Below are 15,285 nucleotides of genomic sequence, written 5' to 3' on the forward strand. Positions count from 1 at the left end.
AATGGCACTATGAATTTATTGAAATTTAATGTGTTTATAACAATTATATACCGAACTGTCTACTCCTTCAACTCTCAAATAAAGATGATTAAATAATAGAAAAATAACTACCCCGCAAAGGTTTCAAAATTTTCTCAGACTTAATCGCTACTAATCGAAAAAACTCCAGAACTCCATTCTGCTAAATATGGTATGTTAAAACGTGTGCAAGTCTGAAATAAACCACTTACGAAAAATAAATTGACACAAATACACCACATAGTTCCAAAAGCGAAACTATTTAAAACTTTAAAATTCTGAAAGATTCAAATCAAACTACCACTGGATACTTTCGAGAAACGTTTTTTGGGAAAGTTTATTAATACATCAACTAAAATTGAAAACATTCTCAGGTGGCATTAAAAACAATGATTTTCCTGTTTTGTAATTTCTAACGTTTTGTTATATGAGAAAACACATGGAAATTGAAAAAAACGAAACTCTCGATTCTCGAGAGTTGTCCAAGTTAATGTGGTAGGGATTGAATTTGAATAGTCCAGTAAGAAAAATAAATCAACTGAAGGTGAATCGAAATGTGCAAAAACTGGTAACTTTCATATTCGATTCTAATATATAGAACTGGACAAACATTGGATTTTTTTTTACCATAGATATGTTAATATCAAAGTTCAAAGTTTCCGTTTTGCAATTTTTCTACATGGAGTGACATTCCACGACAAACAGTTATTTAAGTAGTTTCTAGTTGAGGGAACTACTTACGACACATTTGTAGATAACATGTTTCATAAACCTTTAATTGTGAAAATCATATTTGAAAAAATTATTCTCCTTTTACAAAAAATTAAAAAGAACAAAGCAGCATCTTTCATGCAAAATTAGTGGAGGAATCATCTTTCAGTATCTTAATTTCCTAGTAAAACTGATGAAAAACAAAAGTTAATCAAAAAGAAAGTGTTCAAAAAAATACAGTCCATATTATTTGAAACAACAATTTTGATATTTCACGAAAAAACAACTCTTCTCAAGAAGTGGTAGGAATTTCTCAAAGCTTAAATTTTCTTGCTTGTACTAGAATATGATATTCCCAAAATGTTTGTCCAAACCTATATATGAGATCGTTCATCTGAATATTCAATAGATGAATCATCAAATCTCTTTTCGCTCAGATACAACCACAAAGATGGCCTTTGTTTGGCCCAACATTCAACAATCAAATATATTACCAGGCAAAAATGTATAGATATAGGCCTTTTATATTAGTTTAAAATTATTTAACATCGACTCTTCTTCTTTGTACAAGTGATATCCATGTTCTCTTGAAATCAAATTAAAAGTGTTTGATGGAGATGGAAACAACATAATATCGTAACTGAATGAAATATTTGCAACAAAAAATATTCAAACGGGATCAATATCAATATCTTTATCGCTTTCCAATCCTTACATTTCACGGGGAAAAGTGAATGATGAAATACGCTGTATTGAAGTATTTTTCTCATCATTATGTTCTTATTTCATGCAGTTTGGGTTGAAAAATACTATATAAGTTCAATCTTCAAATTAGAATAAAAAATTGAATCATACCTCAGAATTTTGGTTGTGGATATTTCTATACACACAACATATTGTCAAAAGTGTTTCAATTTTTTTTTCAAGTTTCTTCACCATATGTATGGTTTGGAAAGCAACAAAAATTTTGTATAAAAATGAATGAGTTATGACACTGAATCAAGAAGACAAACTAAGGGATTTATTTATTAGTTGACAAATATTTATTTGGGAAGTAATACCCATTTATTTATTATCATTGAATTCAGCTTGAAATCAATACTCATCTCTACGATAATTTTCAACAATGTCAAACTATTCACAATTGCGAAAAAATTTCAACTTACGATATTCAACATGATAAATGTTTCGAATTAATTATCAAAGATTAACCCTCATAACTGATTTCCATTTACCAATTTACAATTTTCGAAACAATGAAAATCAATTTTTTGAATAGAAATACCTAGTATATAATGATTAAATTCATATAAGTCTCAGTCTTCAAATTTTGCCTAATGACACATTTCAAATAACTTCAGCAGTTCATTTTATTTTGAATTACCAGTTAACATTATGTTTATTCAATTTAATTGATGTTTATCCATGGCAAAGCTACAAACTTTAACAAAATCATAAACTTCATCTTATAATTTCAAGTTGAAATAATGGGAAATACCCGTTATTAAATCAACGAAAAAGAGTGTATTCAATAATTAGAGAACATCATAGATTGAAAAATGAAATCCATCATATGACGAATATATCCTACGGCTTTTTTGAGATTTCGATGTGGTTTCTCATCGCATTATGGCGCCCAACGTGGGGCACTTCCTTTATGTTTATTATTATCCGCTATTTCGTACCTGATTCAGTATCATCTTCATCAACAAACAATTCAATGAAATGGGCTCATTTCAAACACGTATATCACAACGAATGTACTTTTCTCGAATAAATCTACAAGGAGAAATTTTCTTGGTAAAACCAAACCCTTATCCAACGTAAGTAATTCATGGATCAAATGTGACAGGACGACTTAACAGATGTGATTATCACAGCAACAGTATTTTTCAATTCATGAAATGTGGAGGGATCTATCTGCTTTTCATCGACATCGCGATTTCAACTACCCCAGAAAAAGCAGTCAGATCCTTTTTGATGTGTAAAGCATAATTCCTAAATATAGAAATATATTCAACATTAAATATCATAACTTTCTCTTAGGACTTGTTTCCATAAAATACGTTAGTGATTACAAGTAATATTTCAATATAGATTTCTCATGAATATATGGCGATCACAAACATTTAGACAATTAAACTATGAATTGTGTATACATCACCTAAATTTTTCAACTTGCCGTTATCAACAATCGACACTTCAACAAAAACCACCAAGAAGTAATGAATCCGGAAATTTACGGGAAGTCAAAACTTTTATGAGCGTTTCTGAGCGTGGTTACTTAAATTACGGGAACAGGCAATCTTCAAATTATTTCCGTCTACTAACAACCCGCTGATACTTCTGTAAACTTGCAGATCGTTGCTTCTGAATTTTCGAGGGACAAAACATTCGGAAGAAAAATAGTGCACATCAGTTTCTGAGAATCGATCGCTTCACAGCTCAGTTAAAACGTTTTCGGTGAAATGTGTCCAAACATTAACAATATTAACAACATGCTATAACAACAATATATGATTTGAGTCACATTTACCTCTGCATATTTCATATTATATATAATAAAGATCTAGAATGAGAAGGATGTAACAGTGTTAGAAGTGAAATAGATGACTAATCTGCTATGACTATATACATTATGTCATGCCCATTTGTTGTCCCCTAAAATAAAGCTTCATGATTGGTAACATACTTATAGACTCTTTCTTTATCATTTCTCTCAATATTTGGCCTGCCAAATATAAATCTTCAAATATACATATATCTTGAGGTTTGTCGCAGGTACACAATTCGGAAAATTCAACAAACGAGAAGGTAAATTTATCGCCTATGAATAAATCAGTGCTGCAGGGGCACTGGTCACTCCGAAAGGCATCTATATGTAATCCTTCCAGCTAAATTTGGGTTGGTCCACTCCAATTCTCACCTGAATCAAGTCGATATATTTACCTTCTCAGATAATTACCAATCACAAATTATCTAGTTGTGTTAAAAATCTAACGTAAATTCAGCAATCTTTGAAATCAACCTGAGAAAGAGAAAACCACCATGAAATTGTCAAATTTAATGAGTAGAGGAATGTCTAGATTTTTTTGAAACCAGTCATTTTTACAACAGGATTCTTTTTTCCTAAATACAACAATCATAATAAATTCGAAAGTACTGAAATATACAAATTGAAGGAATTATTAAAAAAATATATGTTTTAAATGTTTTTTCCGTTAACCAGCTATCAATCGGCCGATGTGCGAGTCGATTGACTGAGTGAACAAAGTACCCACGTCGAACCGCCCGGCTACCGACCGAACAAGAATAATAAATTATTTATTTCAAGACAAAGATCTGGAAATATTGATATTTGAATTCAACGGGTGATAACACTAATATAATGTCGAGTCCTGCGAAATCTCCCGCAGATAAAGTTATATGTGAAACACAGTGATTTTGTGATGGTGTTGACTGTTTTATTTTGTCAAATAATCTGAAACCACCAATCAGTCTTGCATGAATTCTGACCGATAACTTCCGACCAACTTATGAGAAGAAAAAAATCTGAATAAACTCAACCAAACTCAAACCAAGTGATAGTGATCTCAACTGTATATCAGAATTTTAAAAAACTATCATTTATTACCTATGTGAGAATACTTTCATCAAACCTATATATTGTATATTTTCTACTAATTTGAACATCAGCACATTTTCACTGTATTTGGTCCTAGTATTTTCCAAGAGTTGATTCATTTATCTTCTCTTAGATTTCATTGTGATTCACAATCAACTGAATATTTCAATTTTTTCATGTGATGTCTCAGGAAAGACAAATGTAAACAGTACTCAACGTAAAATATGGCGCCCAACGTGGGACCACTTTGATCACATGCATATTTAGGCATGAACTAGTTGTAGCCCTTTATTATTCTCTACTTTTCGTCAAAAAAACTGCCCTACTTGATATTCCAGTATTTTTTTTTTAATCGGATCACTTTGTATAAGGAAATGAATATACAACTACTTCTCTTGTCCATTCAATTTGAATTCTATTACAACCGTAATAATTGACATGGACTTTCTTCAATACCGAGTCTTTATTTTCGGCTTCATTTTGTAAAATTTTCCATGGTGGTTTTTCTGCTGTATCACGTAAACATACTGAAAAAATAATCACCAAAAAATATACACCTCTCCAGATTGCTGCGACTAAAAATACTCACTAAATATACAAGAATAAAATTGCTCTTAAATAGGCTACGATTAGTAATATGACTGAATGTTAAAATCAACAGCTCGAGTGATAAAAATGAATTGACCTATATAAAATTCCTAGGCGAAATGAACAATGAGTAATATATGATCGGTACAGACACCGGAAGTGACAATGATTGGTTTCATCACAATTTCGATTTAGAATTCCTAAATCTAACCTTAAAAATCAGATCGCTCCGTAACAACTCGTCCGAAAACATACGTTTATAAGTTTTCGATAAAATCCAACAAAAATAAATCTCTTTTGTTAGCCTTCGAAATACAATTCACTCGGATTGGTCCTTCTTAGCCAATAACAAAAAAAAATCAATAAAATTTACCCTTATACCTAAAACACCCAAAACTATGATTTAAAAAACAATAATTTGTATTTCACAATCACAAGACAAATGACTATAAAAAACAATATTATACTGTACAGGGTACAGTTCTCAACAAAAATAAACAACACAGATAAAAGGAATCTTCTCGATCCTACCGTTTCCACCAGTATTATGTAACAACAACAATAATAAAAGTATGCAACCTCAAATATACACGACATTGTATCCGCAATAAAATGAATGTTTTCACTGATTAGAAACGTAGCAATGAAGATTCCGATCCTTTACAGCTTTAACATAAAGACACTGAATGCACAGCAAGTCACAAAAATGCCTACATTCTCTAAGCAATTTAGAAAAACACATCCCCACGAAGGTTACTGATAAAATTTCATCCCACTTTTAGGATTGCGCCATAAATACAACCCCTCTGGGTAAGAATTATAGAATCCAATCCAACATGTACTTGATTTTTTGAGGTTAGGTTCGCGATTTTTTCGTCGTGGTCAATCACTGCATCGCCAGAGTGCCAAGGCCGTTGTTCCGGGCTCTTTTCATCTCTTCCTCGCTGATGCGTTGCTCGATTAGGTAATGTGCAGTCGTGATGGCTTGTGGGTTGCCCGTGATGGTTACGATGCGGTTACGGGTGCCGGAGCGAAAATACCCTTTTTTGATATTTGGATGTTGGCACCGCTTATCTGCTGGATTTCAACAAGTGAACGCCCACCTGGACCTGAAAGACAACGAAAATTTATCAAATCGTCTGTATGAAGGTTTTTGCAGGTTTTTCAGTCAATCACTGCCCAAATGTAACAGAGCTTCCCTTTGGGTAAGTCCATGAGGACATTTTTTTTCGTAAGTTCCTAAAAACTACTAGCGACAAAAACATACGCCTGCACACCCTATATAAAAAGGCTTGTGACTTCAATCGGCGATCATGTTTTTCAGTTTTGAGGTATTGTATGTGATGTATTATTAGAAAATGCAGCACTCAGCAAAACCCCCACCACTCCACTTATAGTCACTGAACCAGCAATGTTCCTGGCTTAAAATTCATTGTACTAGAAATTAACTTTTTCGTGTCAGATTCAGATGTGAAGTACTAGATTACTACGTTTTTTGAGTTATAGGTTTCGCGACGTCTGTAACGCAATGACGTCACCGTTACTAATTTCTCCAAAGTCATAATTTTCCTTGTCACTGTTGTGAGTTTTCTCACTCTTAAAATCTACCTTATCCGTACTCTGATTATAACTATATTCTATAAAATCATTATTTACATTCTCATTCGAGCTTTTATAAGTTTTACCTATAGTAACAATATTTGCAGGTTGGGACGGGCAAGCTTTTGAAATGCTGTTAAGATATCACAAAAAATGTATTTGCTAATTCAAGAAGAGTCGCCTGAACGCTAAATTTGACAAAATACCTATTTCTCCATCTCTATTTAAAAATAAAAAACAATTAACTATGATTTTGATCCAAACATTCAAATTTCCACAAACAATGAAAACAAAACATCAAAAATCAAGTCATTTATGATTATTATTACTTATGGTGTAGCGCTTAGATTAGGTAAAAGAGGGGATACATAACGCCAACCTCTGCGTACGAATCGAGTTTGTGACCGATTTCCGAGTGGCCGCCATATTGTTGGTGCTAAACATTGATCTTGGTGCTTGTTCGATTTTGTGCAATTATTGAGTGTATTTTGAACTATTTTGTGGGTGAGTACTGTATAAACATGGTGAAGTGCTCATCTTACTATTGTAGTAGTAATAGCGAGAAAAAGGAAACCGGTATATCATTTCACAGGTGAGAAAACATCAGTACATTTAGGAACAGTAGGCCAAACATGGATATTATGTGAAAACTATGTATGCAAATGTCTAGATTTTCAAGTATGTAACTCAGTGGTGGATAATCTACGGTTGAAGAAGATTTCAGTGCTTACTTTGTGAATTTTCATTCATAATTTTATGATAGACTTCAGATTCACCTTGAAAGTTCCATTTTTTTGCATAGGCGTGCATTTATAGCAGGGTCAGATCGAGTGAAAATTTGGAATATCTTGAAAATACATTTTTGATTGAAAAAAATGAATGACTACATTGTGGACCCTAGACAAATTAAATATTTCTTTTCTATTTCATTGAAAATGATCTGTGCAATACATTACTCATATTACAAGAAAATTTTATAGATTATTATTAAATACTATTTCATTTTTCAGATTTCCTAGAAATGAAGATAGACGGGCCATTTGGGTAGCTAATATGAAGATTTCAAACTGGTCCCCATCAAAAAACGATCGTATTTGCTCAAAACATTTTGAAACCTGTTATTTTTATAGAACTGAGGAAAAAACGAAATTGTTGAATGAAGCTGTACCCACTATTTTCCCAGAACGACCTACAAGTCTTCAGTCAATACAGGTATACTGCAAAAACAATTTGATAACCTTAATATTTCAAACCTTATTGATACTCTCTATTTAGAGGCCAGTCGACAATGTCTTTCAGCTAAATAGAGATTAAAGAATATGCATTTTTTGTTCAGCAGATTGAAAGTATTTAAGAGTACCTTACCATAAAGAGAGTTGTGTACTAAACAAATTTTTATTTTCCAGAAAGACAGGAAACGAATTAGACCCCAAACACCAGAACCTTATCCATCAACAAGTGCTCAACTGCAAAGAGATACACCCCGCAAAATTAAAAGATTTTGAAGATTGTGAAGGCACAGTACGTTTTATTAAATATATCAACACCGCTTTTGATATTTTAAACTCGAGAACTGTGCAAGCACCTTGCTATAAAAAAGCTTTGTGCCCAAGCAAAATCGTTGAAGTTTTGGCTTTTGTTGCGAAATTCAATGAATATATTTGTGCTTTGAAATTTCCCAATAATGAAAAAATAATAAATTCACCTAGAAAAACTGGCTTTATTTTAGATCTCAAAAGTGCAGTGGATCTGTTTGATGACATAGTATGGCATAAAGAACTTTTGATTTATTTTCCTCTCTATAAAATGAGTCAAGACCATATAGAACTCTTTTTTTCTTCAATTCGTTCTAGAGGGGGTTTGAACAATAATCCAACCACCCGTCAATTTATGGCTGCATATAAACGTCTCCTTATAAGAACGGAAGTGAGAAGTGGGGGCATAGGTAATTGTCTACCTTTAGAACAAATTTCTATTCTATCGGTTTCAAGTACAACCAATAAAACTCCTGAGGAGCAAATAAATAGTTCGATACCAATTATAACGGAAGACAATTTATTAGAAACCGAAAAAGAAGCTCAATCACTAGAAACAATTTTTTCTGAACATAGTTATATCATGAACACCAATGTTTTATCTCATTGCTCAGAAGAAATTGTAACCTATATAGCTGGTTTTGTTACTAAACATTTGTCGATGAAAATGAAATGTGAATCATGTGTTACTGGCTTAATAGGTAACAAAGCGAATTTTCTTAATTCCCTCATTTCCCAAAAAAACTGAAGGCGGATTAATATATCCCTCATCTGATGTTAAAATTTGCCAGATTAGTGAAAAACTTATAAGACACAACCACGAAGATTTGCCAAAAGGAAATAATGTTGAAAAATTAACCAATACTATATTGAGACAATGTCTTTCGGTTGATATGTTTCAATGTCTGAATAACCACATCTTAGACAATGAAGTCAATCATGTCTACTTTTTAATAAAATAAATTATTGAAAAATATTTGAATATAAGGATACACTTCATAATGAAAAAGCAGAGTGAAGCAAAAGATGCTATTCGAAACTATTTCACTAAAATGATTTTATTTAAAGGGCAGTAGGGCTATATTGTACAATTTTGGATGTATGTATGTATATAACAATATAATAAATATGTTTACTTATTACGAGTTTGATTGTTAATATTTTGAATTAATTTATAATGCTTTATGAAGTTACAATTTTTTTTATAGAAATATTCAAAGTTGAAACTTCAATATACCTCAGGTTATTCATAATAATTGGTATTAAGTGTGAATTAATCTGAAAGTGCAATAAATATAAGTCTTAAAATTCAATTAATGTGTCAAGTGAAATACAAACACTTTTTCTAGACCCTAACACCAAAACTGATGTTTTCACTTGACGCACGTTTCGCTAACAGTATTAATTTTCTTCTGAAGATGCTAGTTAGCGCAACGCGCGTCAAGTGCAAATATATCAGTTTTGGTGTTAGGGTAATTAATATCTAGAAGTAGTTTCAACTTTTACACCAAAGGTTCCAATCTCATCGTTTATAGGTGAAATACCTATAACAATACACCGGAAGTCTTTTATTTATTTATTACTTTTACTCAAGACTCCATATGATGAGGCGATAAAATAATTCAGTCCATACTGCTTTGATATATAGATTATGGAAGGAATATGTCTTGAACCCTTCTCATAGATACGCCACTGGCGTTTAGCGTTTGGTGCAGATTTGCCTCAGCATGCTGTTGGTTGTTACGAGTCCATATATCTTTCCTTGTCTAAGGTGTAGCGTCACAATCGATTCTTCTTCTTATATTGTTATAATTTCCCGTTTTCGGTGTTGCTCTTCTTCAATATCTAGCGTGGCTCACGGTCGATGGTAGGTTAGACGTTTCTGGAAAACGCAAAGCATGATTTTTCTGAAAATTTCACCTCTCACATTTCCTTACCTGTTCTATCGATCTAAAATATTTTCATCATTGCGGCATTGCCACTCCCATCAAAAAGTCCTAGCAACTTTATTTTTTTTAAATGGAACACCCGTATATTAATACATTTTTGGAATTTATTTTGATTTTATTTTGCTCATGAGTTTGCTCCACTTGCTGACGCTCGTTTTGCAATAATCCCCAAGCACAAAATAAAATGCCACTTTCAACACTTGTAGGTAAAACGTGAATAACTATTTTTCCACAAAAACGGCTTTATTAAGAAAACTTGACGATTTAGGTATAGGGACATGATATATCATCTTGAAGCATTATTCACCATCTTTCAATTTATCGAGTAATATACAGGGGGGTTTCATTTGAAAAAATGAACTTTTGACTACTTCTATGCACAATGGAAATAATAGTAATTTTAGCACGCCCTGTATGATATGGAGTCGATTTCTTGGTGTTATTTGAATTTTTCGAGTTTGTTCAAACTATCATCAAAATATCAACTTTTCATGAATTGAGAGTACTAATTTCAATTAAGGCTATGTTTTGGACCATATTTAGTACAATTTATTTTTTATCTCAAAAACAGATAGAGATAGGTATAGGACATTATTAACGAAAAAGTATTAAAATACCAGAGCGATTCCAAAATGTATTAATATACGGGGTATTCCATTAAAAAAAAAAAAGTTGCTAGGACTTTTTGATGGAAGTGGCAACGCCGCAATGCTGAAAATATTTTAGCTCGATAGAACAGGTAAGGAAATGTGAGAGGTGAAATTTTCATAAAAATCATGCTTTGCGTTTTCCAGAAACGTCTAACCTACCATCGACCGTGAGTCACGCTGTATATGTAAGGACCTATGAATGGAAACGTCATAGAGCAAAAAATTGAAAATAGTACTAGAACTGCCTCGAGCTTTCAATGGTAGTACTAACATACCAGAAGATAGTGGAAAGTACTAGAAATAGTACAATGTACTAGCAGGAATATCGCTGCAGTTTGTTGATGATGTCAAAAGATTACTTCTAGTTTTGAACCTGGGATAGTATTATCAGTATATTATATAGAATGTCATCAATAGACAAAATATACAGGGTATGTAATTAATATCTTCTGACTGAGACCATTATGAACTTAATTAGGTTATGTATTTTTGAAGTAATTTTTTACTTTGCCATCTTTATCCAATACTAAGAATTTCAAATCTCCCCCATTTCATTAAGAATTTCGATAATTTTCCGATCAACACATAAATTATTACATTTTTGTTGTGGATCTGATAATTCCAAGAATGAAAGCAATGCTAGACTTATTTATCAGCTGATTTCAGGAAAATTCTTTGACAATACTCTGATTTGAAAACAAAAATAAGGATTTCATTCAACATTTGAGTTTTGATGAGTGTTCTTAAGATAACTAGACTAATAAATTATCCTTCGATTATCGTCGTTTTTCAAACGTACTCAAATTACATGCGGTGTCGTTATTTAAAAATTTTTCCTTAACATTTGAATGAAATCCATAGACAAATAAAACAAAAAAAGTATCCATGTTTTCTTGATGGGGAGTCCGGCTCTAACACCAACAGATTCTCACCTAAAATTGCACCGACTATAACCTCGGCTATTTCGACGTTTTTGGTGTCTTTGCTGCTGCCCAATTCTGCGGGAGTGGGACTTTTACTAAGCACAGCCATCTGTTGTCCCGTACCCAAACCGAAACTGTTGTTGTTCAAAGAAATGGGGGCCGTCGCAGCAGACATTTGGTGCCTGAACGGATCGAATGCAGAATCGTACCTCTCGAGATTTGTCCTGGGGGTGGCTGAATTCGCACCTGGAAAACGACAAAGTATGCACTGATCAATCGACCGAAAAAGTACATCAGATAAAATACATTCGCCGAAGATACGTCTCTGAGCTCAGGTCAAGTTTGGGACTTTCTGAGCTCCGCCTCTGTAGGTACCCATGAAATTTAACTATAAATATACTAACCGTTTTACAGAATGTTTCAAAGCAAGCGGATGTCACTATTGAAACAATAGGTTTTGTTGTCGTTTCGTTGAAAAGTTTTTTCTGTACTAATACTAAATCACGGGTAACTGAAAATATTTAAATATCTGAATATTTCATCTGTAGTACAAAATTTCGCTAACACTTATAATTCTTAAAATCCATTTATTATTTTGATTTTCTTTTGAACAATCTATCAAGGAGGTTACGTACAGAGCGCCATCTGCTCACGAATAGATCAAGCAATAAGGTCGATAGTTACGTACAGCGCCATCTGCCCGCGAAAAGATCAAGAAATATCAAGGAAGTTACGTACAGCGCCTTCTGCCCGCGAATAGATCAAGCAATAATGTCGATAATTCTGTCAATACAGATCCCGAGCTTGAGAGTTACAAACAAACATACATATAAACATACATACATACAGGTGAAGCTAATATAAAGCGTGTAAGAAAGTCAGCTCATTTTTGAATCTGGTCAAAGGAGTAATCGACTTATTTCGAAAAAAATAGTTGGTACGCCCTCTCGGCGACAAGTAACACAACATTATTATCTTTCTTATCAAAAAGTACTGAAAACTAAACCTTTTCACGTAAGTTTTCTCCGACTTAGACGTCTTGTTCAGTAGTTGAAAGGGGAGGACTATTTCCTTCTATGCTGTATGTCATGACAAAGTCATTACATGTGGTGTTCGCTGAAAAGAGATACATTGTGTAGGAAAAAAAGATAAACGCATGTTTCGCAGTGTATTACTACTCAGTACACGCCTTCAGTGGGATGTAAGGTCTTGATATCATTGGTCAGGGTATTTGTGACGTTATTCCTTGATACTGCGATGTTTATTCTTGTTGTAGTGTGACGGCAGCTTCAGTTATCGAGTCTGTGATTGGGCTACAATGCAGATGATTAAAGTAACCTTTCTTAAAGTAATCTTTTCGTTTCTGGGTTTCCAATCTCATCATCACAAATGCTTTCTTTCTGTTTCGTAATTTTCGTGAAAATTTAATCGTGAACTATTGATTTTCATGAATTCCATTTTATTAAAATGAATGCGAGTAACAATTTTAAAACGAATCAAGAAATTTTCGATAATGATTTCGAAGTGGTCAAAGGGATATACGATGCGGTATGTAATGAAGATGAATCTTTTGCCTGTTCTTGTTTAAATATTAGGTACATCAGAAAATTGCGAAACAAAGTATGCTGAGTTTGAGGAGAATTTGAATGATATACAACTGAACAGTTCTCACATCAGCATCGTAGAACTTGAAAAATGTGTCGTACCTGTACCTGAACCTTTTTTCAGCCAATGGTTCTGAACATAAGCAAGCTTGACGAGTATGCTTTCAAGTGTCTGACATCATAGTTAAGTCAAAACTGATTTTTTGGTACACTATGTACTTTTTTTCGGCGAACATCATATTTGAGAAATGTAAACTTTGCTGAAAGAAAGGGTACCATAGTTAGCCTTCTACCTACATTTATTTTGAGTTCTAATTTCCATGTTTTTTTAAGACAAAACACAAGCACTACAGGAAAATCCTGGGCGCTCTAAGAGCTGTGCCTGTGCGAAAGTAGCGATTCACGTTGAATTTGAATCGCTGACGATTAAACTCACTTGGAAAAACGTTCTCAAGAAGTTTATTCCACATAAACGCAGTTCTCCAAATGAAAGAGTTGTTAAACAGTGAAATTCGAGGTGTATTGAGTTGAACCTCAAAACGATGTGCAGCCACAGTCCATCGCGAATTTCTGATATGTACCGCTCTTGGTGGAATCAAATGCGCCAAGTCACTTGAACACCTCTCGTATAAGAGACCAATCGCCAGCCTTCCTTTGATGTTCTAAACTATCAAGGTTGCAAGTGATGTTCATCATATATTTAGCTATTGAAATAAAATAATCATTATATAGTTCTATTGGTTTTCACACTATAATAGCACCTGAAATGTAGATACATGACCAACTTGTACCTGTCCTACATCGATCTTAGAAGAATATACGTTTCACCTTCTACTCTTTATTCATAAATTAGACCAAGACAATAAATATATTCCACCTCAAGTCAAGGCTATACCGTTTATTGGCCTTGGAGACGTATTCTCGACGGATATATTGGAATCTGCCTCAATGACTCATGCTATAAAATATCACTTACCTAAACATTCCCCCAAACTAACTTGCCCAATGGCCCCGAAAACACCTGTACTCGCATTTGTCGCGCCCGTCTGGTCCATCACGCTGAGATAATTCGAAACAGGCAGAGCACCTGGATGGGTACTGCCTATGCCTGAAGCAAAATCGCTCAATTACTAAAGTATGTTTCAAGGGCGGATCTATAGGGGGTAATTACCCCCCTCCCCGACATCAACATTCGATACATTTCAAACTTTCATATAAAAATAATCCCTACCCCGAAATTTAGAAATGACCCCTCCCGAAATTTGAATAAAAATCCGCCCTTGATATGTTTAAACTGCTCTTTCATTTCTGTCCGGCGTCCGGAAAATCATTTTCTTCAATCGCCATGAAATGATTCGAAAAGCAAAAAAGTTTGTGATGTACAGCTTGCCTAATGTAGGAAGAGCTTTCTGAATTCCGTTATGGTTCCGCCCACAAGATGTACATTCGTTAGATGATTATGAGAGCAAGAGAGAGAGAGAGAGAGTCTCTTTCTAGATTTGACAAGCTGTAGATAATTTAAAGATTCAACCAGTCGTCACAAGAACAAAGATTGTGTTAAAAAAGGTGAGTGCAAGAAATTCGCTGTTTTTCTCAGTGTAGAAAGTCAATTTTTCACAAAAATATTTATCAACGTCATTGCTAATGAGAGAATGACATCCTAAAATTTGGAATGAACTTATTCATGAATTATTCACGAAATTGTAATGAATCTCTAGAAATTCAGATAGAAAATCTGAATAACAATATTTGTCAATAGTAAATTATATTATGCATAATTTGAAACGGTAAACTCTCATTATAAAAATGCAAATCATCCTGAAATTCTGAGAAACTATAAATTTCAAGTTTCACATTCCAATCAATATTATGTCATCATTTTTCACTTCATATAATCGATGATTATGACAAAATTTATACACCGAGTATTATTTTGTATTTGGTTTCAAAAGATTATAAAATACATTATATTCAATTCAATTTCAATTCAATTTTTCCTTAATTAAAATTGAAAGATTTCACACGAAAATTTATCAGAAAAAGGCCATCAGTCAATGAATAAATACATTAATATGAATGAAAA

At 33.2% G+C, this 15,285-nt stretch overlaps 2 protein-coding genes across 2 annotated transcripts in view; one reads left to right on the plus strand and one right to left on the minus strand.

The window, feature by feature from the left end:
• Positions 1-15,285, minus strand: part of pasilla (RNA-binding protein Nova-1-like protein passilla) — a 118,389-nt gene continuing 103,104 nt past the window's right edge. Inside the window, 4 exon segments of the mRNA XM_074179672.1 lie at positions 1-5,968; positions 5,971-6,051; positions 11,608-11,844; positions 14,179-14,310. Coding sequence (XP_074035773.1) covers positions 5,829-5,968; positions 5,971-6,051; positions 11,608-11,844; positions 14,179-14,310 — 590 coding nt within the window. The 3' untranslated portion in view covers positions 1-5,828.
• On the plus strand, positions 6,886-9,699 carry LOC141484625 (THAP domain-containing protein 2-like). The gene is made up of 3 exons (XM_074179674.1): positions 6,886-7,133; positions 7,552-7,753; positions 7,948-9,699. Exons 1-3 carry the CDS (start codon positions 7,063-7,065, stop codon positions 8,044-8,046), a joined length of 372 nt encoding a protein of 123 aa, XP_074035775.1. The 5' UTR covers positions 6,886-7,062; the 3' UTR covers positions 8,047-9,699.

The sequence above is a fragment of the Leptinotarsa decemlineata genome, unplaced genomic scaffold, assembly GCF_025532065.1.
Source record: "Leptinotarsa decemlineata unplaced genomic scaffold, Ldec_3_MD MMD2_tig00026282_RagTag_RagTag, whole genome shotgun sequence".
Taxonomy (NCBI): domain Eukaryota; kingdom Metazoa; phylum Arthropoda; class Insecta; order Coleoptera; family Chrysomelidae; genus Leptinotarsa; species Leptinotarsa decemlineata.

Excerpts from the sequence above, each read along its gene's own strand:
- LOC141484625 (XM_074179674.1), top strand. The coding sequence starts at position 7,063 with ATGGTGAAGTGCTCATCTTACTATTGTAGTAGTAATAGCGAGAAAAAG. Across the intron at positions 7,134-7,551 it reads ACCGGTATATCATTTCACAG|ATTTCCTAGAAATGAAGATA; the intron begins GTGAGAAAACAT and ends TTCATTTTTCAG. Across the intron at positions 7,754-7,947 it reads CAAGTCTTCAGTCAATACAG|AAAGACAGGAAACGAATTAG; the intron begins GTATACTGCAAA and ends TTTATTTTCCAG.